At 37.9% G+C, this 26,244-nt stretch overlaps 2 protein-coding genes and 1 long non-coding RNA gene across 5 annotated transcripts in view; 2 read left to right on the forward strand and 1 right to left on the reverse strand.

The window, feature by feature from the left end:
• Positions 1-21,596, reverse strand: part of LOC138137420 (uncharacterized) — a 143,847-nt gene extending 122,251 nt beyond the window's left edge. Inside the window, exon 1 of the mRNA XM_069056797.1 lies at positions 21,577-21,596. The gene's annotated coding sequence lies outside the window, so the exon portion shown is untranslated. The remainder of the gene's footprint in view (positions 1-21,576) is intronic.
• The window catches only part of rols (rolling pebbles), a 107,786-nt gene that overhangs the window by 13,135 nt on the left and 68,407 nt on the right, over positions 1-26,244 (forward strand). For 2 of the 3 annotated variants that reach the window (XM_069056785.1, XM_069056786.1), the window contains exon 2: positions 1,935-2,077. In XM_069056785.1, the coding sequence (XP_068912886.1) occupies positions 1,935-2,077 (143 nt within the window). Of the gene's footprint in view, positions 1-1,934; positions 2,078-13,471; positions 13,630-14,042; positions 14,486-26,244 lie in introns of those variants that run through there. The other variant, XM_069056787.1, reaches the window with a different exon arrangement.
• LOC138137424 (uncharacterized) lies at positions 20,177-22,183 on the forward strand. The gene is made up of 3 exons (XR_011161726.1): positions 20,177-21,321; positions 21,377-21,635; positions 21,696-22,183. It is a non-coding gene; the product is annotated as an uncharacterized lncRNA (long non-coding RNA).

Here is a 26,244-nt window from a genome sequence, read left to right on the forward strand (position 1 = left end):
TTGGGAATGAGATACCACAAAAGCCATCACAAAGCTGTACCCTGAAGACACACATTAAACGCTTTCACATAACACTAGGCTTGCGGCCCAGTGCCTAGCGCGCGCGCTTGTCACTCCATGAGGTAGGGGTTCGCATCCCGCTGCTGCCTGCTCTACAATTGGAGTTTTTTCTGGGTTTTTCTTTAATCCTAGCCTTCGTAGGCGAATGCCAGAGCAGTGATATCTTTCAAACCAAAATGTTGTCATCGACATTGGACCCGAGGTTTTACAAGTGAAGGACTTTCGTAAAGCCCTCAAATTTGGACTGTGGAGAGGTTTTACTTGCCTTGTTTTCCAAGTAAATGTTTTTCCGTCTAAAATCCATTAGTTGACATCTTATCTCTGTTTACTCTCGAAGGGTGGTGCAATTCTTCGAGATTGTATATTTATTATATTGCGGAAAAGTTTCCAAGATCATTAAATGTTTTTTAATATCGATATCCATGAATTTTAATTTAATGTTGTTGACGGTCGATAAAAATGTTTCTAAATTAATTAAAATTCCTGATGATGGTTATTTTGCGGAAACGGATAAACAACATGCTTGATGAGAAGAATATCGGACCCATAAATTGTAAAAGAACATACCTATTTTAGTTTACTTCTACAATAAATACCTATTCGTGAAACAACTTCCTGCAGTTTAAGGACTTTGACATCCTGGTATATATACAATAACAAACATATGTTTGCTTTTTTGTCTACATCTGAAGCTTAGAGCGTTCAGAACATAAAACCAAAAAACCAACACGACTGATCTAATTTCGTTATAATTCTGACCTTTAATTTAATCATCAATGCAATCCCACATGTTTTCAATCAGATTCAAATCTGGAAACTGCGAACACCAATACACTTATAGGTATGTTTTGCTTTGACTCAAGTTTTAAAAGATCATTATTTTGCTGAAACTAGCAACGTAGAAGCATTTCTTCGATATGGTACCAAATCCATACTCTACACAATATTCTTCTGAATAAACCCATTCCATTTGTGCCATATTTAACAGAAGAGTCTAAAACCAAAAAACTTATAAGAACATCTCTGCTTTGAGCAGCTTGAGCAAACAAACAAAAACTTTTTGTTATTCTACAAACCACATTTGATTTCGTTGGGTACTACTTTGGTAGGATCTATTGCCATCGCAGTAAATCAAGGTTGGCATCGTGATCAGTAATGAATTTTGTAGAGATTAATTTAAGTGAAATCGACACTTTAAACACGCTTTCAAATCGTTTGGAAGAAAGTTCTAAAATAGAAGATTTTGTATGGTACTGTATGGACAATTATCTGTGGTTTCGACCAAGTAGCTCTAAAATAGAAGATTTTGTATGAACAATTATCTATGGTTGGGACCAAGACAAAAAGAATTATCTGTAACTATCTCTTCTGTGGAATATTTAACAATGACGTTCACAATTAACATTTGTAGGACTGTCATCGCAATATTTCAAGAGACTTTTACCAGCAACAATTAGACGTTCGTACATGTACATTATAAAATAATACAGCATTTAATTACTCAACTGATAGCATCAAGACGATGACAACAAATAATTGCTTCACTTAAACGAAAAATTTCAATGGAACACATCCTTATCTCCGTCGTAATCAATTTTTCTTGTGGCTCGACTCGTCCACTTAATTGGCCGGGAATAATTTTACGAAATGTACGCATAAATAATTAGCCATTATGATTATGACAGATAAGCGATATCCCCACTGATGAACTAGTCTCAATCTTCTTTTATGACCGGTGCTGTGTTCGTAAATAGAACACATATGTCGACGTCAATATTTAATTTAATTATAGCAACGGCATTAATCGCACGATCGCAACAATCCATCAAGCAATCAATCTGTGTCTTTTAACGAGCCACGTCGATCCGTTACAGATCCGCAAAAATGATGACGACCAGGGCCAGCATGGACTTCGACAGCTTCATGGATTGCGACAGCATCGCCGCATCCACCGAAGAGATTTTGTGGTCCGACGACGAAACCATAATTGCGGAACAGGAGAACATTTGGCACAAAGGTGAGTCAAAATGCGGATACGGAACTGTTGACAACCAGGTGATTGTTTCTTCGAATCTTTCTCCACGCTCCAGACAACTTCGATGGGATTCAGTTCAGCACAAAGCGGTGGCGGCCAAAGCTGTATTATTTTCTCACGCATCTACTGTCTATTAATTCGACACTAGTCGAAACTGTTAACGTCATCGGCAATAAATTTTGCGCCATATTAAACCATTTATTCCGATTGTGTTAAAAAACCCGTCACAATAAGACCGCATTCTTACAACCAGTCGCATCGAGATTTTTTCGGTTAATGAACGAGATTAAACAATTATCGCGTTACCCTTGTTTATGAACATTCCGATTTAGAATGGCTGTGGGAAATGCGCTAGTTCGTCGGAAAGGACGAGGCAAATTGTCCAGTGTAGATGATTTAGTTGGTGGTTTGTTAACTTGCTGAACGGCTCCCGATTATCGCCGGGGGCGGTAATCAAACCGCCGGAGCAGACGCTCTGATTACCCCTATTATTTCAGCAAATACGTGCCTATTGCAAGTGAGACTGTATTAAACGCCTGATTGGGTTAATTAAACGTTCGGTTACTTAAACGAGATCGTATCGGCATGACCGTCTTGTCACAAGTTTCAGGAGGGGCGGCGAGTCAAATCTGGTGGAATGAAATGCTAATGAGATCAAATCAAACAAAAAAATAAAGAGTTTTTCGTTTAGTTTTTAAACCACAAATTTAGACAACATTTAGAATTGGATTAAGAGATCAGAAGCAATCAGAATTGCTCATATCTCGTAAAAAAACATGAGTTTGGTGCGAGGCGCGCTCACTACACCGCAATAGATTTGTCGTTGCTGCGCAGCTCCCTGACGTCACATCGTCGTAAAATAAAGTGCAAAGCACGGCTAGGAATTTTTGCTTTCTGGCAGAACTGGTTCCAAGAAAAAGCAGAGCGGTCTTCAGTGCACGGAGCAAAAAGAAATCACAAGGTGCCAGGTCAGGACCATACGGTGGATCTTCTAAGAATTCCAAAAATGACTGGTTTATTTTTTCATAACTCTGAATAAGCGAAAATACAGGGTGATTCTGAAAGTTGTGCAGATATTTTAATCACGAGCTACTGGCTTCATGTAGAACTCGGAAAAAATATTTTAAAAATTCTGTCAAAAAAAATGACATTTATTTTTTGTTCCAATTTTTTTTAATTGCTTTTAGTTTTCTACGTTGTCCTACAACACCATGTATATCATGTTTTATAAAATGTACGCCAATGCGAAGTAACCTATAGGAAATATGCTTTAAAACAAGGAGACCGCATTGGTGTACGTTTTATAAAATGTGATATACAGGGTGTATTTTTAAAATGTGCTGAAATTTTACCTACGAGGTTGTTTGACAACTTAGAAGACTAAAAGCAATTAAAAAAAATTGTAGCTCAAAAAATAAATGTCGTTTTATTTTTTGACATAGAATTTTTTAAACATTTTTTCCGAGTTCTACATGAAGCCAGTAGCTCGTGATTAAAATATCTGCACAACTTTCAAAATCACCCTGTATCTAATCTCGAAATCTCGAATCTTCCACTCTATTAAATAATATGAATATCTCTTTCAAAACTAATATTAAAAAACACTGTACACTGTAGCATCGTTGTAAAAATAACGCGGCGACGATGGTGGTCTTTAAATAATTTTCTTTTATCTCGAACCGCAAAAGCTAATAACACATTCAAAGGTAAGTTTTGCTTGACGTTTACAAATTCGACATAATTTCTTTGAGAAAATATCTGGAATCGTTCTAAAAATGTAAAATCCCGACGGATAAAAATCTGTTGGTACCGAATCACAAAATTCTAAAAGTAACGACATTGCAATTGTGTAATTTGCACTTACTCGTAGGTCGTAGCTGCCGGTCCATAAATCATCCTCTCTAGCCATGGGTGTAGGGCACAAGGTGATCTCTTTTATTGACTTTTACGGGCTCCCAGTCGTACGTTTTTAAATCAACACGACAATAATTTTAACGACTTATTGATTCATAAATCGTGGCCTGCAGCGACGAAATTTCGATCGCTTCCAGATCTACCGTTCAATTAATTAGGGAGAAGTTTCCATTGAAAAGCTTCATAATTAATTGAATCCTAATGGTTATCGCGGCAATAATTTCTATTAGTTTAATTTATCGCTTCGAAAAAGACATTTATACGAGCGGAATTAATCGAAAATAATTCGAGAGGCTCCGTCTTCTCTTCATAACAGTTATTTATTGTCTCTTCTGTAATCGTGACCCACTGCAGGTAATTGCCTGACAAATTCGGGACAAGCTCAATTTAAAATTCGGACGTAGACATAATTTCTTGTCTTGCCCACCTTTCTTCACAAAAACCAATAAAAATGAAAGAACAAATGTTCCTCGTCAAGCTTTTCATATAAATGTGCATATTTTACAGGTATTGGATTTTCTCATGGGCTGTGACCTTGGAAATATCTGCGCGAAAGCGGAGCTCGCGTGTATAAGGTGTACAATAGATTGTCTTTTACAAATATGTACTTTGCGTAAATGAAGATTCAAAGAGTCTTTTAAGATCTGTGAGCTTTTCTCGATTCCAGGCGCTGGGATACTTTTGTGGCGCAAATTTCCTTTCTCTCGACGACAAAGCCCCACTTGATTGTTTCTGGGAAAACGTTGGTTAAAAGTGGGCAAGTCAGTCGTGCATATCAATTAATTTAGCAATTCGTACGTCGTAAATCAGTGGCTTACATTCGTAAGCCGGGCGGACAAAAGCTCCGAAATGCGCACAACGGTCCACGAATATTGAAAATAAGCATTGCAGTAAAACCACCGGACAGGCTTTAATATATTATTATAGCTTTTTCATGAATTTTATTAGTTGAAATGAAGCGCCCAGCAGGAGTTTAATTAGAGAGCATAATCTGAATTATTGGCGGAGCCGTCTCTTATTTATACATTCGGTTGTGCATTTTTCATCGCCGCGTACGGCCCCCGATTGTACTTCGACATTTATCGTCTGTTATCCTTTTAAATCATTCGGAATAAGCCAGCGTCCTGTTTGCTCCAGGATCGCGCAAACAGGAACCGCGCGGTAAAAGCTGAGCAAACACGCAGAAAGCACGCTTTTCCCCCGAGATGAATCGGTTTCGCAGGAAACGCCGTGCCTCCGACGTTTCGTTTGTAGTCGCTGCAGGTGGCGTGCCGTTCGGAAATCAATTTTCGATATTTATCGGACGATTATCGAAAAAAGCGCACGGGCAAAAACAGATTCACTCCGTCAGTCAGACCGTTTCCCATCGTTAAAATCGTTAAATTTTATGAAACGTTTACATCACCGAACGCCGATTTTTCGAGCTTCCAAAAAATTTATAATAATCGTGGCTGGTTCGGAACATGTTGCGCGTGTGAAATAACGGGGATTCGCGTGCATTTTTATTGCTTTCGTTATTAATTATGTCCGACCATAATAACAGCTCTTTAACATGATTATGACCAGATTTTTATCGATAATGACGGTTTTTATGTAATATAATCATAAATCTTTTCGTCAATTTCTCTGGAACCAGATGGAGGTGATGCAAGTCGGGAGAAATCGCGAGTGACGTCATAACAAGTCGGAGACGTCACATACTCTAGAAAGTCTATCTGTGGTTCTCTAGCTACACTTTTTTTGCTCTAGTTTGGAAAGTGGAAAAGTTGGGAGAAAAGTGTTTAACAAATATTCAAAAAAAGCGACAATTATAAATATTCAAGTGTTCTTTGAGAAGAAATTTTAATGAACACGTGATACTATAATGGAGTCATAGCTGGGTAGAAGAGAAATTTTAAAACTCCCCAATATACAGGGTGTTATTGAAAGTTGTACAGATATTTTAACCACGAGCTACTGGCTTCATGTAGAACTCGGAAAAAATATCTAAAAAATTCTGTCAAATAATTAAATGACTCGTAGGTAAAATTTCGGCACATTTTAAAAATACACCCTGTATATTATATTTTATAAAATGTACACTAATGCGGTTTCCTTGTTTTAAAGCATATTTCCTATAGGTTACTTCGCATTGGCGTACATTTTATAAAACATGATATACAGGGTGTATTTTTAAAATGTCCCGAAATTTTACCTACAAGGTTGTAGGACAACGTAGAAAACTAAAAGCAATTTCAAAAAATTGCAGCTCAAAAAATTAATGTCAATCATTTTATTTTTTGACATAGAATTTTTTAAATATTTTTTCCGAGTTCTACATGAAGCCAGTAGCTCGTGGTTAAAATATCTGTACAACTTTCAATAACACCGTGTATATCAACACATGTAAAATATTTAATATTCATTGTAGAGCAGAAACATAAAGTGCACAAGAGAAAGCTGCAAGATCCATTTTTCCTTTTCAGCTTGTACACTTGTTTACATGCTCTTCGGGTCAAACCTTACATTTACAGCGACACGTACAAATCGCCTGGGATAATGCAAATGCGCAAAGTAAATTCTTCAATATTTCCATTTCACTATTTCATGTTATCCCACAACTCACACTTGTTTCGTTGTTACGATACAGTGTGGCCCGACTAACATCAATTACGGTAATAACGTAGTAAATCTCGAAATTTCCCGTGTATCGATTAGTCGAAAGCGTCGATTTTTTTCGGTCATGGTGTATGCACGCATCGATACCATTTTTCATTTGTGTTTTATGGCAATCTCAAAAACTCTAGATCCGATCATATATCAAGTTTACAGAACGCAAGCACATTCGAAATGGCCATAAACCATCACCACACTGCCATATTTAATCCGCTACAATTTATAGCACTATAATCTTCACGGAAGGAACTAATATCAACTTAACATAAATCATCGGTTTCTTGCAGATTCCATCAGCAATTGCAGCCAAGTAATAACGAACAAATGTAACTCGTGAATTATTTACGGGAATAATTGTTAGTTTGTATTTTGATACCACAATAAATCTCTCGAAATAAATTGACTGCTAAATGGGTTCTTTCGATAACGCCATTTTTTAATTGAGTAATTTCGCATTAACGCGCTCACTGATTATTATTCGCGACCTTTTAGCAGCGGTAAGGGCTCCAATTTACCATTTCGAGAATTTCAGATCGCTCCGATCAATTTTGCTCCAGCAAGATGGGCCCCACTCTCACACTACACACACAAAACTTTTAGACCCATAATTCTGACTACAACAATATACAAGGAACTTTTTGAACTGCCTGGACACTTGAGAAGTATCGGGTATTCATTTAAATTTACGGTCAAAGTTGGCGGTGAGAGTCGATTGTGAATGCACCACTCGTGTAAAAACGTAAGATTTAAACAGCTGATGCGTGATCCGTGATCCGTAGTGCGTTCACAATTGACTCTTCAACGCCAACTTTGTACGGAAATTTAAATGAACACCCGATACCTCTACATGTATCGGGCGTTCATTTAAATTTTTCCGCAAAGTTGGTGTTGAAGAGTCGATTGTGAACGCACCAGTGATTTCGGATCACGGATCAGCCGTTTAAACCTAACCTCACTTTCGCGTTGTTTGTACACTGCAGACTGACGAGTGGTGCGTTCACAATCGACTCTTCCACGCCACATTTGAGATCTTTTAAATGATGAAATAAATAAAGGAGATCCAGGAGAAAAGATAGAGATGTTCTAAGAAAGATTCTAACGGAGCAGTTTTGTAATTCCCAAAATAAGTAGCGATTAGTGAAATCTTGAGGTAATTCTTGAAGCATTATCTTCACATATTTAACACGTTGCTGATCCAATTGCATATTTAAAAAGCGAAATCATGTCGTTGAGCAATTAAACAGCAAACATAGGCGCCGCTACAATTATTATTTAATAAATTATCGTGCAAATCGTTTATAAAAACGCACTTATTACGGAGCCAGTTCCAGAACCTGAAGAAATGTTGTAATGCCGGGAGGTCAACAGTTAAAATCCATTTCCCCCCATATTCAATAAACTCTTACAAAATTGCATATTGCGTTTTAATGGTCGTTCAGAACCCGACTTTATTAAACTAATGACCGATACACGAACGTCGTTATTTTAACGTCATGTCATCCAGACAAATTCGCCTTATTATCATTTTTCCTCCGATACCAGCGACATATTTTCCGTAACGTTCACCTGTCCTCCTTGGTTGGTGCGAATCGTGTGGTTTATTTGGCGAGAGAAATTCTTTTTTAAATGGTCATTATTTTGATCTTTTGTCGTTATTTCAGTTCTTGCGTGTGTTTGCGCAAGAGCAATGATGGTCTACTTCTTCCATTACTGTACGGTGAAGTTTAACATTTCGCCAATTAGCTGTAATGAAACGGAATTTATGGACAATATTTATAATGTACAGCCGTTAAAGAAGAAAATATTTTCACGGGGTTTTCGGTTTAATTGCAACACATTCGCGGATGGAATTTATAAGGTAGCTCAACAGGTAACAGTACAAATTGTAAATTTAAAATAATTGCCCAAAACTGCGTAATTGCCTACTTTATCACTGCACGATGAAATGTGGTACGTTCGCACGGAAGAACATTTAACGATTTAGAACTGGCCGACATTAAAAAGCGGATTTTAAAAGATCTTTGTGATTTCAATTGAGGTTAAGATTAAGGTTCTTGTCAGAGTGACTTAATTTCGAATAAATAACAACAAAAAAGTCTAATATGATTTTTTTTTTACCCATTTTTTTCATAAAATTCAGTAGCTCCAAAACTTTTAACCCCTTTTTCTCGAAAAATGTCAACAATTGTATAAGGCGTTATTGGCTCAATCTTTCCCTATTGAGGAGTTCTACCACTGATTAAAATATCTCCACAACTTTCAAAGTCACCCTGTATATGCATTTTGGAAAAAAAAATCTAATAGCAAAAATATATTTTTATTGATTTTTAAAATTACTTAATTCTGGACGTAAATAATTTAAATTACAAATAACAACTGTATATTTCCAGTTCTCAAAATTGATATTTGAGCCCCTTTTTCTCAAAAAATATCAACATTTGTATAAGGCATTATTGGCTCAATCGTTACCTATTGTGGAGTTCTACCACTGGTTAAAATATCTGCACAACTTTCAAAGTCACCCTGTATATGCATTTTGGAAAAAAATTCTAATAGCAAAAATATATTTTTATTGACTTTTAATAGGTACTTTATCCTGAACTTAAATAACAAATAACAACTGTATATTTCCAGTTCTCACGATTGAATTGAAATTAATTTCAAGTGAAGTGTCCTTAAACCAAATCGAACTGATTGCGTTCCACTCAAAGCGACAATTTTTCTACTAAAGCTTTTGGAAAGCTCCTAAAGTCTACTTGAGATGAAAGCTCACTTTAATATCCGCTTAGCTCCAGCCAAAGAATCGATCATCCAGTTTTCCCAAATAAACTGAATTTGGCGACCATTTATTTGCCGTCCAATCCATTTAAATTTTGGAGAGTGAAAGTGACTCCTCAAAAGCACCATTTGACCCTAACAATTTCAGTTGAAAAAATATTATCTCTAGAAACGTTGAAGTGCTTTGCTTATCCCACGAAGTGGAAATATTTTCAATTCAGATTTTTTCACAGTGAAATGTGTAAATATTTGAAACTAAAATATTTTCACAGGTACTATTTTCTTGTCTCTCAACAAGCTGACCTGCATTTTACTCCTGTTGTCATGAATGTTTCATCAGATGAATTTTTTAAAGACAAGACATTTTTCTCCTAAAGAATCCAAATTTATACGGTCGTGAAACAAATGATATTTAGGGCAAAATATGTCAAAATAAATCTAAGCTGTCTGGCACTTCAGAGATTGTGTACTTTGAATGAAGATTCGCAGTGAAGAATTGAACAAAATGTTAAATCAATACTTCGTTATAAAGATTTTAGTACCGTTGTAACACACTAAATACTCGAAAGAGTCAAATACAAAAGAATAATTAAGTAGTACCACCGTGACGCCTAATATCTTCAAAGAAGGCTCTTCACTACAAATTGCATATTGTCATTGCTTTATTGATCATTTGACACATCCACTTGATATTTATATCTTTTTGGTACTACCAAGATACAGGAATTGACTATCCTCAAAAATTATTCCATTGCCATTCTATTTCTTCATATAGGGACAGAATATTTTGTTATGTTGAAAGCTCCGTTAGATATTTACATTCTTTTGGTACTACCACGGAGGAATAAGTAAAATACAGGAATTGACTATTCTCAAGAAAGATTCCACTGTAATTCTATTTCTTCATGCATAGACGGAATATTTTGTTATGTTGGAAGCTCCGTTAGATATTTATTTCCTTTTGGTACTACCACGAAGGAATAAGTAAAATACAGGAATTGACTATTCTCAACAAAAATTCCATTGTAATTCTATTTCTTCATATAGGGAGAGAATATTTTTTTATGTTGGAAGCTCCGTTGGATATTTACATTCTTTTGGTACTAACACGGAGGAATTAGTAAAATACAGGAATTGACTATTCTCAACAAAGATTCCATTGTAATTCTATTTCTTCATACATAGGCGGAATAGTTTGTTATGTTGGAAGCTCCATTAGATATTTATATCCTTTTGGTACTACCACGGAGGAATAAGTAAAATACAGGAATTGACTATCGTCAAAAATTATTCCATTGCAATTCTATTTCTTCATACATAGGCGGAATATTTTGTTATGTTGGAAGCTCCGTTAGACATTTATCCTTTTGGTACTACCACGGAGGAATAAGTAAAATACAGAAATTGACTATTCTTAACAATTATTCCATTGTAATTTTATTTCTTCATACAGGGACAGAATATTTTGTTATTTTGGAAGCTCCGTTAGATACATATTTACATTCTTTTGGTACTACCACGAGTACCACGGAGGAATAAGTAAAATACAGGAATTGACTATTTATTCTTAACAATTATTCCATTGTAATTCTATTTCTTCATACATAGGGGGAATATTTTGTTATGTTGGAAGCTCCGTCAGATATCTATGTTCTTTTGGTACTACCATGGAGGAATAAATAAAATACAGGAATTGATATCTACAAAAAATATTCTATTGTGATTCTATTTCTTCACAAAAGAGAATAATCCAAAATGAAAATTGTTCAATGACCTTTCTAATAATTTTAGAAATTTTTAAAACATTAGTAGGTACCACAAAACTCATAGTTTTCAATAAACTAAGAACAAACTGTTCTGGAAATAGAAATTGCTTTTTGAAAAATTTAAAAATAATGCCCCAGAGCTGTTTTTGTATAAATACAAAAAAAAGACACAATTATTTTTGGCTTGTAACTGCTTTTAATACTTTCTCTTAAACAACACTAGTGCTTTAACGCTGTTTAATCCTTTTGTGTACCTTCTAGAGCACCAACTGGTAGTTCCAACTACATAACCCACTCAACATTTTAATCTAAATTCTGGTGCAAGCTTTTGAGTGAACCAATTCTTTCATTTATTTCACAATTCTTTACCTCGCCCACAAAGCTCCGAGCTTCCTGAAAATAAACTACAAGGAAATGCACTACGTTAAGCTAACCGACGTTGGACAACAACTTACATCGGATTTCACGACGTCCTAAAACCTGCTCTACAAGACACTCGGTAGCTTCTATTCAAACCACCACGCCAATAAAAAATTATCACATAAATATACTGGTTACATAAGTGGTTCGTGGCAATTTTCATAGCATTGCAACTGTCGTTATATAAATTACAGGAACATTTCAAGCATATCCAGGTGCATAGGGGAATGCGAGCTATAAAAAGCAAGTGCAACGTACAAAATATAATCGAGTGCAGTTCTCGTCCGGCCATTGTCCTTCAAGCCTGGAATACTCCTCGTGTGTAGCCACCCTTACCGCGCGACGTTCTTATCACGATGAGAACAGCACAAGAACGAAATGACACCACTTTTTCCTTCAAATCTGTACGTGTTATCGTCGCTTTTATCCGACATGTTTGTGCCATAAACCACTGTGATTTATGCGAAAACATATTCGGACAACTGCAAATATGACTTAGTGGAGATAACCGACGAGGAGTTTCGCAAAGTCGTGTTAAGCCCAGCAGGCTCCGACTCCACAATTCAAGTTGTTGGCAATTCCTGTCCACTCGAATCTGTACCCTGTCCTGAGCCGACTGTACAAACAACAGGTCGGTAATGAGCGTCCACTTGAGCCGAAAAATTGTAGAGAATTATCCGCTGATTATGCTCACTTTGGACGTGGTGAAGAAATTTCCAGTGAGATGTAAATAGAAGAAGTGCGAGTCTACAATTAAAGTAATGCAAGCAAGGCGCGTTTATAAATAGACTGCGAGTGGGACTTTTTTGTAAAATGTTCTTTCTACTATCGTAATTTACTGATATAGCCTTGACTACTTTAGACAATTACGGTGAAGAATGCAAATAAATGGTGGTAATGGTGGCTGCGGAGTACAATTAGTGGGTAATATATCTTGGAATGTATTTATTAATGGTACCGGTTGGTTGACAATTGAATGTAAAGACGCATCGGGGATGAAATGGCACTTTGAATGTTACAAAAAAGCGATGGTTTTTACACGTCGATGTGTCAACAAACACAGAACGCATAAAATAAAGCAAGAAGGATTTTATTTTGTTACAATACTGTCCACATAACTGGAGAGCAAGCTTTTTACGCTACGTCATTTGATGCTGGAAAGTGAGTCTGTATACTATTTTGTTCGACACCTCCCTGGAAAGTTTCTTTTTCGTTCACTTCACTTTCGCTCACTGTCTTTCACTCACTCGTAAATTTTTTCACAAAAATTGAAAAAAAATCGTGGTTGCTTTTTACACTAAATGCTTGGAAAACATTGATAATTTCCATAATTCCGTTAAGGAACAGTTCTTTGTTCCATTAGACTCGATGACATAATTCTTGCGTGAGAGCCCACGGGTCGTCCATCAAATTACCACTCGCTGCAGAGACAGACACAAAAGGAACATTCCCAGACAATAGCCTAGTGCCGCCACTTGAGACACCAATAAAAACTAATAACAACATAAACAAACAACACCACAAACACTATAAAAACGAAAGTCCAAATTTTAGGAGTCCTTCCGGTGTAACTTCCATTTGAACTGGCGCGCCAATTAGTCCCCGCCACCCACACCTTTCCCCCTTCCAATTAGCCCGACTCATCTCCTTATCTCTTGGCCATCAAAGAAACAATTTTTTTTGTCACAAACTTTCGGCCGCCCTATCTTCACCATCTAAACCAGATAACTCCGATTAGTTTTATCTTCGGAACGATCTTCACCTCTCTCTTCTTGCACCGGCGAGTGCATTTCACGGTCGCCCTACCACGGTGCGGACGAGTGTGGAGCACTTGCAACCGAGAGTGCATTAGTGGCGGCGAAGGAGTGCAGCGTGCACTCGAGACTCCTTCCGCTTGCGACGTAAATCTCGCTGTCGGGACCGAAAAGACTGCCGTTTTCGAAACGTTTCGGGGTGCGGTGGTGTGTGGTGTACTGAAGAGGACCGGATCGGCCACGAAACGTAGGTAACGTCCGTTTTTGCGGCGGGAAACGGCTGAGACGTTGCCGGGGATGAGTCACGCGTAGAGATTCGTGCCGGTTTTACGAAAAATGACAAATCAATGGGAATTTCTTTGTTGTAACATTTTGGGTGTCACATTTTAAATTAATTTGGTTGTCCAAATACGGTAAAAAATCCGCGGCATCAGGAAGTATCACGCCCGTAATTTACCGGACATTACCTTTAATACCAATACTTTATAGGGAGGTAATTATGGGTCGCTTGCACCGCTAATTTGCGTCGAAGCTCACGTATTTTTCATTATTTTCGTCGATAAATAACTGCAACTTTCCAAAAAATCTCCCCGGCAATATTTCATGCTTTTCCTCGGCCTCGCGCATTAAGGCTAATGCCACCGTATTTCCTTTTATCAGAACGTCTGCGGCTCGCCACGTTTAATTTATTCGACGCGGACGTGCGGTTGTCTAAATTAGGATCTTGTTGACAAATGTCGCCGCCGCTAATAAGGCGTAGATTAGAAGATTACCGCCATTCAGTCGGACGTCGTTAGGGGAACAGAAGCCACCAGAAAAAAGGATTTAGTGGCGCATCCCGTCGTTGAATGGAGGAAACGCGCCCACCTCTAACACATGTGGACCAGGCTTAACGCCAACCTAGCGACGCTGTTCGCGTCCGGAGACAATAAGCGCGGTAAAAACTCATTAAGGACCAGGAGCAAAATGTAATCAAGTTGAAAAAATTGTATGGAAAAAGTGGCCGCTGTGTAATAAAAGACGGTAGACTGTAATTGTGAACATGCCCTCGGGGAGCATCGCCTTGCGCACTAAAGAAGAAGATTGTGATGATGATATTGCAGGTAAGCAGTTTTCGGCTTGTGGCCCATTTTTTTTCTTATTGGAGCTTAATGTTGAACGGTCCAGAAGTGTAAAATGAAATCATTACGACACTCTTCCACAAACTTATTCTTTGATCCAAAAAGGAAAAAAAAGAATGGTCTCGTTGACAAAAGATAGTCATCTCTAATCTCTAGAGACAATTGTTTTGAATTTAATGTAATAAACCAGTTGAAACGCGTACAGTGATGTGGGGTCGAGTAGCTCAGTGGCGAGAGCATCTGCCCCTAAAATAAAAGTCCTGGGTTCGATTCCGGCTCCCGCTATCACATTTTTTCTCTAGTAACTACAACCCTAGCGAGAAAAAAAAAGAGGGAAAGTTGTTACAACTCCATGGTTGCTGTCAAAATATTGAAGCAACCCTAGTACTCACCAGATTCAGAATCAGAATCGAAAAATTTAATTCTAGACAGACGAATAAAATTACATCTGTGACTTTCCCCTTTGCTTATTTTCACCACGGTCCGAAACGACCGTATCAATTCACTGAAGAAACTGGAAGCCCTCATGAATATACATCAGCAGCATTGGTCAGCGCGAGCGGTGCTCTTGTCTATGATACAAGTTCATACACTGTTATGGTGTTGTGGAACGAACTCGGCTTGCAACATCGTAAAATGGGTTGCCATACAATCATGCTTTGCATTTCAATATACCATGGGAGTTATTATAAGTAAATCAGTGCGTTTGGCGTACACATAACATACATATAAAATACACTTTCGGTTTGACATCCCGTAACTTCCACATTAATATTTATGCCGGTGAAATATCACGGGCGTACGTTCACAGATAACGAGACGTGATGTTGGGATAATGGAGGCTTTCGTTGCGCCATTGCACAGATAATTTTTTACGAAAATACAACAATAAGCCACTTGGATAATTCTTGTGTAACCGGCTGCCAGACGATACTTAGAACATCTAAACATGTCTGCTGAGCTGCTAAGATACTGCCCCTTCGACCTGGAATTAGTTTCGGTTTTTACCGTCTGTTCCGAATGGAAGAAGGACTAAAGGAGTTATGTACTAGTGTGCACATTTAACAGGATATTTACGATTCAGACAACTGCAAATAAAATTAGATATACTTGAGAAAATCAATTATTATTATCTTTTTTTCCTTTCCATCCTTAGAGGATGATTCTTTTTCAGAGGGATGCTTCAATCTACACTTTTAGGATAGATTGATCTGGTTTTTTTTCCTTTCCATTCTTAGAGGTAGCACATGATTATTTTTTAGGGAGGTGCTTCAATCTTCACTTTGAGAATTGATCTTTTTTCTTCTTTCCATTCTTGCAGGTAACACATGATTCTTTTTCAGAAAGATGCTTCAATCTTCGCTTTGAGGATTGATTGATCTTTTTTCTTCTTTCCATTCTTGTAGGTGGTACATCATTCTTTTTCAGGGAAATCTGTCAATCTACGTTTTCAGGATAGATTGATCTTTTTTTCCAGCTTGCAGATAGCATCTGTTTTTTTTTTCAGGCAGATGCTTCAATCTAGGTTTTCAGGATAGATTGATCTTTCTTTTTCTTGATGCATCTCGCTGAGAAGGAATCATATACTTACCTCCGAGGATGAAAAAAAAAAGATAATAATAATAACAGTAATCGTAGCAACGAAACTATGAATGAACGGAATGCGGTTTTCCCGCCGGCCACCCATCCAAATGTTGACCGCTCTCAGCGTTGCTTAACTTCTCTGATCGAATGATAAATTTACGTTTTCGACTCAAAACAGTCGCGTCATAGTTCCCGCGTACCCAGAAATACATTTGTTCTTCTCCTCGTCCTATTGACAGCTTTAAAAATGTTCAAACCTTTTTGACAATCGACATAGCTCTCTGTGCCGGAGACTTTTGTACTTTCGCTATTAGATTGTCTTCATTTCGTTTGACCACCTAGTCTTGGCCTAATTTGTGACCCCACAAAGAAATTTATGACTTCCAACACCCGTGATCTTTTCCCTCGACCCACCGACTCGTTACGACCAAATACCACCGTAAATTGGTACCAAATCACAAACAGAGCCGCCCGGATGAGCCAATATACTCGACACAGACCGGTCACTGTCTTTGTTCGCCTTCACGGAACCCAACAAAACCACCCGAAAAAAAAATGTGTTCGGTGGAGGTCCTCTCGTACAGTATCATTTCGTGTCGTAAAGCGTAATGGAAAGTATGCAGATAATGTTAATTCACCTCTTGGGACGTTTCTCACAGGTTCTTACAAATTACGGACATCTTCAGCGTCCCTTTCTTCTGGTTTCGCGGATTCCGCGGGCGCGGGACCATTAATTTTAATAAGCGTGTAAATTTCTGATGTGGCACAGTTCATCTGACATCATCGCCGCCACTTTACGGACATAATCGACATCTGATACTGACAAAACGGCATAAATTACACCCACCCGGACAGCTTCTAATTCAAATAAGCGCTAATGCTCGCGTAATTAAATCAAATTAGACGGTGACGGTCGATGGTCAATCGAATTTCCCCGCAAATGGCCAGGGTTGGGCTGGAATAATACCAACCGTGCATTAATTAAACGTTTTAATTTAAACAAATTGCTTTTTCATCGAGGTGAGCCGCTCGCGCTCTCATTCAAAACAGCGATAAAACGAAACTATCGCGGGTTGTGTAAAAAGACCAGCAGACAGGAAACCGGAGTCTTTAAAAATGACCACTGATAACGTCTAATGCAAGATTCTTGGAAAACCAGATCGGTTTATGCAATGCAGATACTTTTATCAATCGATTGACCTTAGGCTATTTTTACTGGCAATGCTATAAATGTTGACAATGAAAGAGGACACAGTCCCAGCTGGTTTTCGTGATCTATCGATGTATTAATGAGATTTGAGAACAATCGGTGTCAACGACACCGATCGAGGTGTTGGCATTTATCAATGGTAAGAGCTTGTAAATCTACTCGACACTGACGTCCAAGAAGTAGTAAAAAAATCAGCCAGATATCCAAGATACGGAAGCAGATGGGAAATTTTGCGCCATGCTTACCAACCGGAACAAAATAAAAATTATCGTAATCAGCACCTTGATGCTCCGTGAACTTCTTAATTGTAACAGCTTGAGTTGCAAGATTTCAAAATTGATAGTTGTCTCTTCCGTTTCCCGTTTCGATAAGAATTCGTAATGAATTCGGCGAGGATATCTCCTGGGAGCGATCAGGAAGTGTGGTCAACAAAGATGACACAAGAAGAGTAAGATCCCGAAGGAATTCGTGTATTCAAAGGAATGCTTCGACCAAAATTTTTTTCGAGCTGTTAAAAGTAATTTATTTATGTATCAAGGCCAAAAAGTACATCTTTTTCGTCCGAGTCTGAGTTTTCTAGCCGAGGCGCAGCCGAGGCTCGAAAACAGGCGAGGCAGATGCACATAAAATTTTTTAGACGAACTACAAAGCAGAAGACATCATTGGAAAAATTACACATTTATTTTGTATCTACCTTTTTCAAATATGTAGATACATTTATTAACACATATTAAGAATACAATTACTTATTTACATCATTTATGGCACAGGACAATTAGGTATCGGTTTTGTCGGTTTCGTTGCTAACTTACTAAACAAACCAACAGATGGCGCCACAGTCGGCGTCCGAAAAAGAGTTACTTTTCGTCCGGTTGTGAGTACGTAAAATGACTGTTTTCGTTAAGAATGCCTTAAAAAGTTATTTTTAACGGGGGTTTCGATTTTGCCGACTTCCGCAAAGTCAAAATACCTTTGGCAAAATACGAGGAACGCAATAATAATAACACCGATAGTTAAAAAACACTTAGGAATTGTTGCTGCAGGTTTGCTTCCTCTTGCCGTTAAATAAATTACGGAAAACCGCGTCCAGCATCTTAAAATTGGCACTTAAAACCGTTGTCAGTGTTTTACTTATTGTAATAGTACAAGTAGTGCTGCTGGTGACAATAACAATAACCATTTACCATTTAACCGGCCGTGATGGCGAGTGATTGAGACGTTCACTAACTGTTATTGGTTTCAATGTTCTTTAGAGACCTTTACGAACCTTCACAATAAAATTTTAATTGTGTCACATTCGCATTCTTCGGTCGAAAACGTTCCAAAAAAAACAATGCTTCCTGTTTGCACGTTCAAGTATTTTTTGCTTCACTAAACAAACAACATAAACGTGTTGTTTACTTATCGTAAGTATAATTTTACGTTGTATACGTGCATTTCCACAAACATTTGTCATCCTGATAAAAATGAAATTTAGCGCCAACCATAAAAACACACTTTGCATGCAAACATTTTAATGGTTATTTGAGTTTCCTCTTTCTAATATGACTTGTTCCGATCGTTTAGGCGATTTTGAGCGAGGTTTCCTATCTGACACCTTGATGCATTAACAAGATCCAAAATGTAGTCCAGACCTGAGTCCTATAGAGCACTAGTGGGGCAACTGTAATTGAGTCTAGCTTTGATAGACCTATAGTTGGCGCGGCGAACCAATGGAGTAGTCACGAGGTGTTCACGTGATAGCCCGTAGGGACGCCATAGAAAGCCTGATTTACACTGCCTCGCCAAATTTAAATCTTACTGCGTGCATTGAGCTGCACTATACTTCCTAACGCCCGCCCTTGTACCAATAGGAAACGTCAATTTATTAGTCCATTGGGTTGCCGCACCGACTATACTCGTAGTAAGAATTTTTTAGCGAAAAGACCAAATTCTCCCACGAAATCAGTATTCAAGACGCACCACCCTGTAGATGCCGTTGATGTGGTGCCACCTCTTGGGATTCCAATTTGATAGCATCTTTCACACCGAACTTGTTCACAACAGGGTTGGATCTCCCTTTTTACGAGTTGAAAAAAAAATGATTTGTTACTTAACTCCAGATAAGCCAGGTCGTGTCCAGCCTACCACTCTTCTTTTTATAGTTTTCCGTTACTTTATGGTTCATTTGAGACGCAAGAAGCGAAACGTTTTGTTTACACCTGCGCCATTCACGACAGAAGTTTTTTCGGTTGTTGGAACAACCGTTTATCGTCTACCAAAGTTGTATTGTGTTTGACAAATTACAGGACATCCTACTGGTTCTTCGTTTCACACATGTCGGTTGCTATTCGCACCTGAAACGACCCAACTAGCACTTCGTCTGTCGGCTTTTTCAGGAAATTACAAATTTTATCGTCGTTCTCCGTTATTACGTTTTTCTTGTGCTTCTCTTTCCCGCGTTTTATCTCGTCCGCTTTCTAAACAATCAGTCGCGGTAATAGATTTTCTTAATTAACGGAACGCTAATTTTTTCTATACACCCATATTTATTCATGAAAATAAATGCGTGAGGAGTACACGAGATTTCATTGTGCTCTAAACACAATACAAACATCACAAAATTAATTTCACTCACTCAAAAAACGTTTATTTTATCACTGTTGATTTTTTCAGCTTCGATCGTGCGTTATATTGCATTTGCATTAATCCTACTCATTCCAGATTAGCCACTCGGCCGACGAACTCGTTGTGCAAACTTCACATCCCTACCATAATACAGTAGTAGGAAACGATATTTGGAACTCATTATAAAATAATTGTCTCTTACAATGGTTTATGGCTTGTCCGTAAAGATATAAATACCGTGAAATCGAAAAAAAAATTAGAGTTGGCTGTGACCAAAAATGTCAGTTGGCAACTCGTTAAAATTTCAATTATCAGGTGTCAGTCTTAAAAGTTAGGTTAGTGATTTTGAGAAGGTTAAAATCTTGATTTTCATAAAGGTGTGCATTATGTGTGACCTGTCGGTTGTAAAAGAATCATGAGGAGCTCCAATCGTATTTACGAACTAGAGTAAACGTTCGAAATGTCTGCCTTCAGCTTCCAAACATAATTCTACTCGCTTCGCTTCATGCAGTTATCAGTAATTCCTTGCATTAATTCGGGATTTGTGCCAGTCTCATGCTTTCTTATCTTGCGCTCCTGTTTTTCCTCAACTTCGTTGCTTCCTTCTTCCCGTCAGGCAATTCTTGTGTTGTTTTCGAAAGTACATTACGTGTGGCGCAACAAAACATGCGGGACAATTAAAAAAAAATCCGAATTAATTAAACGTGTGCAGCAAGAGGAATTTGCACTGGTGCACTTATGTGCAACTATATAATGATATGGAGTGGTACGGAAAACAAGTGCATAAATTAAAATTTCTCCAAACGTGTGCGCAATATTCAGAGCTGAAACTTGTAATTATAACGATGGCCTTTTCCATGCGGCGAATTTAAATCGCGATTCTTTTTATTGCCACCGTCATTATAATAACGCCAATATAATCGCAATAAACGAGACGTGATACGCAATTTATGATTCGATTTTTTTTTGTAAAAACTCGAGAGAAATCCGACCTCTTCTCGACACGACGAAGTGTCAAACCTGAAAAGTGTCAGCTGCGAGAGTTACGACCTCGTCCCGGCGATAATTGTGAGTCAAAAATGTTATATGGGACCGTTGCACGTCTCAAATGTCCTTTTTGTTTGTGTTATCGCGAAAAAGGACGAGTCTGATGGGGCGTGGCCGTTGTGTCACGACGTAAATAAATTTTATGACCCCGAAGAGATGATATTTTTTTAACGGATGGAGAGAAAGATTGAATTACTCCGGTAAATAAGATTTCTGATTTGGCCCCGAGATCGGGTTGACACATCCAAGTCAGGCGCTAGACACTATCGAGTTTCAGTGGCTACGATTCCAAAGCGGTGGCGCTCGTAGACGTAGCGATTCGTAGAGAAAACGTACGACTGTTGAGCACCGCTGGCGTGCACACGTTCAGGTAAATGATATCGTTAACTCCGGACTTTAAGCATTTGTGAAAGATAATTTTACAGGTGACGTTCTGAAACTCGATATAAAATGGTCTGATGGAAGGAAATTGCATTCCTGATCCGGCGAGGATTCTGTTATTGATGCGCTCTCAGATGAAATCCCGGCGACTCTGGATTTGTGTCTTTCGCTTGACAACAATTCCAACGAGTGTACAAAAGCGGCTGACGCGCTGACGAAGAAGTATTGCTACGTAGGCACTCACCCCCGGTGACGGCCTTCGCTTTACACTGAAACAAATAAATACCAATTAAATCCATGATGGTAAGTTTTCACTTCTGTCGTACGGTTTTAAGCACACTTGCACACTTTTTCGGGTTTCAGTTATAATCATAACATAACCAAACTTTCGGTACGAATTCCCGCATTTTCTTACTGTCATGACGTCGACCGATTTTTATGCAGTAGACGCACCGAAGCGGATTTATATGCAACTAGAAAATAAGGACTGACAATCCATAGAACAATAAAAGTCGGAAATAAGTGCAAAATGTTAAAAATAGGTGTAAAAAACCTTAAAATAGGTTAATATAGGCAAAAATATCATAAACCCACTAAATAGGTATTTATATTTTAGGCAAAGTCATATGGGGGTCAAATTAAAGAGAATTTTTCAAAACGAATTTTTGTAATATCCATACTTAAATGCCTAGAGTCTGTGCAAATAGGTATTTACCTAAAATTCCCCTCCGTAGTTATAAAGTACCATTTTCCCATTGTATTGATTTAACTAATAAAATGTTTTACATTGGCAAAAAGATACAAGCCTGAAAATTCCAGGCATGGACTGTTACGACATTGTAAAATGTTCTTACCCTTCGAAATTCGTTCCGAATTCCCGAGTAATTGCACAATCACATAAAATACACTTTATTGTGGTTAAAATCAATTACGCAATTGGGTTGTCGAGTTGGCTGTGATTATTGAAGGCGTCGGTTTAATTTTATTGTTATTTTGTTTGGGACGTTGCGGTAAAACGAACGAATTTACGACAGTGACAAGTCGAAAATGTTTAATGAAAACACAGTCTTATCAGTAATGCGCCGCAAAACTTGAGCGAAATACAGTAAAAAATACGAGTTACGAAGTGAGAGGTCTCGAAAGACAGCTCCGCATTTAGTTGGAATCAAAATGGTTGCATTTTGCGCAAATTTCACTGAATTGTTTGGTGTAAATCAGTGATTTTGAACTGGTTGATCGCTCCGCCTTCGCGGAGATATTTCCAAGGTCACAGCCCACGACAGAATCCAACACCTCTACCCCGGTTCCTTTAGTCTTTTGCAGAAAGTCTTGTCGTGCAATTATCTTCCTGGGTATAACTCACACAATTCCATTTGAGCGTGGTTATTTGCGGCAATAACGAAATACTTTCTGCTCCGCCATATGTTGCAAATTACCTCCTGAATTTCAGAAGCACCGTTAATTTCCGTTTATTCCTTGAGACAAATTCCGACCTCTTGAACCAATCATCGCATTTTGAAGAGATTCTTTGAAAGATTCGTCAAGATCAAACGACAAACGCGATAACGATCGACGTCGTTATCGGGGACAATGTGTTATGCGCTTGTGTTATCCAATAAAACGGGGTCAATTGCAGAAAAAACCCTAATGAACACAGTAGCAATTAGCGAAGTGTTGTCGTGCTTAAAATCGAATGGGTCGCTCTTTTACCACGAGATAGAATGCGCTGATAATAGGATATGATAGCGTCGTCGTTGTTGCTACTTGTAAATGGCTAATTAGGTGGCGTACTTAACGGCGACGATGGGCAAATACGAAGCAGTTATTTTCCTTTTTAATTATGATTAAGCGAGATTTTTATCGACGATCGCCGGTTTAAATTGGGCGCAGTGGCGGTATCTTGTTTAAATTATTTGGGACAATGTTGTCCACCGGTTTCGAAATGTCTTCTCTCATCCTGTTATCACCGGCGCCGACTTTCAAACAATCTTTGACTTCTTGTGCAAAAAGTGAACAACGACTGCAGGCGCCTTTGAAATGGATCAGGTGTTGAGGACGTTTTTTATCCAGACCACTAATCGACATTTAATTATTATTCTCTTGACGAAAGGTGTTAATAGCCAATCGGCACAACACGCAAAAAATCCGGTAGCAATTTAAACAGGAATTAGAAGGGAATTTTTTCAAACGCCCTCGTTGTGCAGACTTCACATGCGTGTGAAAATAATGTCTATATTCCACTTGTTAGGTAAACAGCGTTACGTATCAGTACGTAACATAAAATTATCAACATGAAGTTTCATGTTTTAAAACTTGAAGAAAGCAAGAGCTGTGGAGCAGCAAGGAAGACATTCTTCATGTTAATTCCTCGGCTGACAGCCGCACACGGACATCAATAATTCCCACAAATCTCCATCTTTCAGTCGATAATAAACGCGACTAACCCAGAGCGATGTTAATTCGTTATCCAAATAAGTAGGAGCGATAAATTATTTTTAGAAAATCGAGCACCCACTCGATCGCATTAGTTATTCATTACGAAGTGTAAAAGACACTCGCTCGCCTCATTAAACCAAACGAGAAGAAGATTAATAATTACATCCCTGTAATTTGGTATGCCCTGATCTTGTAGCCCCGAATTTAGCGTCTTTTTCGTCGTTTTTTACCGTTCCCGCCGACAGAATGGTAGCTATTTTTACGACCCAGTCTGGGTATGCGAGCGAGGGATCTTCATATTAGAAGAAGACTCGGTAGCCAACAGACAACGGCCAACTCACGACAACAACAAAAGAAGAAGAAAAGTCGGCGGATTTTATTTTGATTAATGGCGCCCGATTTTCCGGGGAACTGTCGAAGAAAACATTACTTTTAATTGGCGTGCAATTAAATGATTAAGCTTGCACCGGTGATGGCACTAGTGTGGTAATTAACGTTGCTATATGATAATGTCTCGACTGGCGACTGAGATTTGTGGGAGTGCTCGAGAAAAGCTTACAGAACGAGAAAATCACCAATAATTATGCGCGATAGCAAAGGTGGAAAAAATTCACGCATCGGCGCACAGGAAAACGCCGGAAAAAAATGTTTTGCATTGAAATTGTCTCATAGGTCGACAAGTGCAATAAATAACGTAATTACTTTCAACTTGCACAACGCACAGAGATCTTTAAAAACGGCTGAAATGTAAACCGTTCGACTGCGCAATCCATATAAATGTGCGATATAAATTCAATAAAAAAATTCGAAATATCACGTATATGCGGGATAAATTATTTCGCTTTATAAATTCACTTTTTGCTGATGACGGGAATAGCTTTGAAGGATGCCGGTTGCGCGTTCTTGGGAGATCACAAGGCTAAACCAAATCTCCTTATCGGGACCGACAAGAAAATCGAAAGAAAAATTAACAATGTAGGAAAGCAAATCAAATCAGGATTCGATTTTAAAACACTGTTATAGAAACGAGGTGTTCCACAGGGAACTACATTGGGTCCATTGTTATTTGATACACATACATTTAATAAATAGATACATCTTTGCAAATCAGAAGGAATTTTACATTAAATCATCCATTCAATAATTGTCTCACCTTGTTAAGACGTTTTAGCACCTTCAAGGCACCTGTGGTACATATACCACACCTTCGTATTAGTGAAGATCTAATATTATCATGTGCACCGAGCAATTATGATATGATTTTTAAATTTAGAATTCAAAAGTGATAAAATTATACAGGGTGTGTCTAAAATGCGTGTGTTAATTTTAACACGTAGCAGAGCTTGTTAAATGAAACGTTTTTTCTATTTGAATTTTTTATGAAAGAGCGTCACAAATCGATTTAAAATTTGGAATAAATTAGCCATCAAAACGACTCGTTTGTGGAAACTTTTGCGAATTTTGCAAAATGTTGTAGAGAAAAGTTTCATAAATTGACGAGTTCTTCCACTGGTTAAAATTAACACACATATTTCAGATACACCCTGTACAAGTAATACAGGGTGTCGCAAAATGAACGTATTCCAAGACGGGGGTCTTGTAGGGAAAAATCTCAGGAATGTCGAAAAAATAAAATAAAAAATATAGGAGGGGTCTTTACAAAGATATATGGGTCTGAAGGTTGAAACTTTTCATCATGTTTTCTTCAAATAAAAAATATAAATGGTTGACATTCATTTTGAAATATGGTGAGGATGATTATGTAAAATATTAAAATACAAATTAAAAGACATTTCTTGAAAAAACAGCTTTATTTCGAAAAAATAAGTTTTATTTTTGCAATTTTTGTTTAAAAGTACAACATAGCTAGAATATTAATCAGGTACTTTTGAACAAATATTGGCAACTGATATTTTTTTCAAAGTGACAGCAATTTTTTTTAAACATTTTTATTTGGTCAACAGGATGTCCCCTACTAAGCCCCAAATTCGGAATACGATAATTTTAAGACACCCTGTATAAAACTGACCAGTATCATCTTGCAGGATCGTGAATCAGGATAAAATCGCCATGCACTGTGCCCAATTCACGGTATTAAAACAGCTAAATATCCTTCTGGTTATAGAGATCTTGGGTAATTCGGTGATAAAAACGATAATTTTTAAACGTTATAAAGATAAAGAAGTTGTAAAAAAGTGTGTAACGAAATGGCGGTCCACGCCTTGAGATACGGCAAAATAATAACCACTTAAATATCAACCACGGATAATTTTATTGGTTTTCGAACGGTAGGTGTCGAGCAGCGATGGGTGGGCGCAAATATCACCACCACACCATGACAACTTTCAATTCTGCAATAACTGTTTGCATTTGAGAAAATAATTAACGAACAGAAACAAAACGAAAATCATCGCAATCATCAACAAACGGAATCGAATGATTTGCATAACTATACCACTTGTAGTTATTACAAGCG

This window comes from Tenebrio molitor, chromosome 8 (assembly GCF_963966145.1).
Source record: "Tenebrio molitor chromosome 8, icTenMoli1.1, whole genome shotgun sequence".
Classification (NCBI taxonomy): Eukaryota; Metazoa; Arthropoda; class Insecta; order Coleoptera; family Tenebrionidae; genus Tenebrio; species Tenebrio molitor.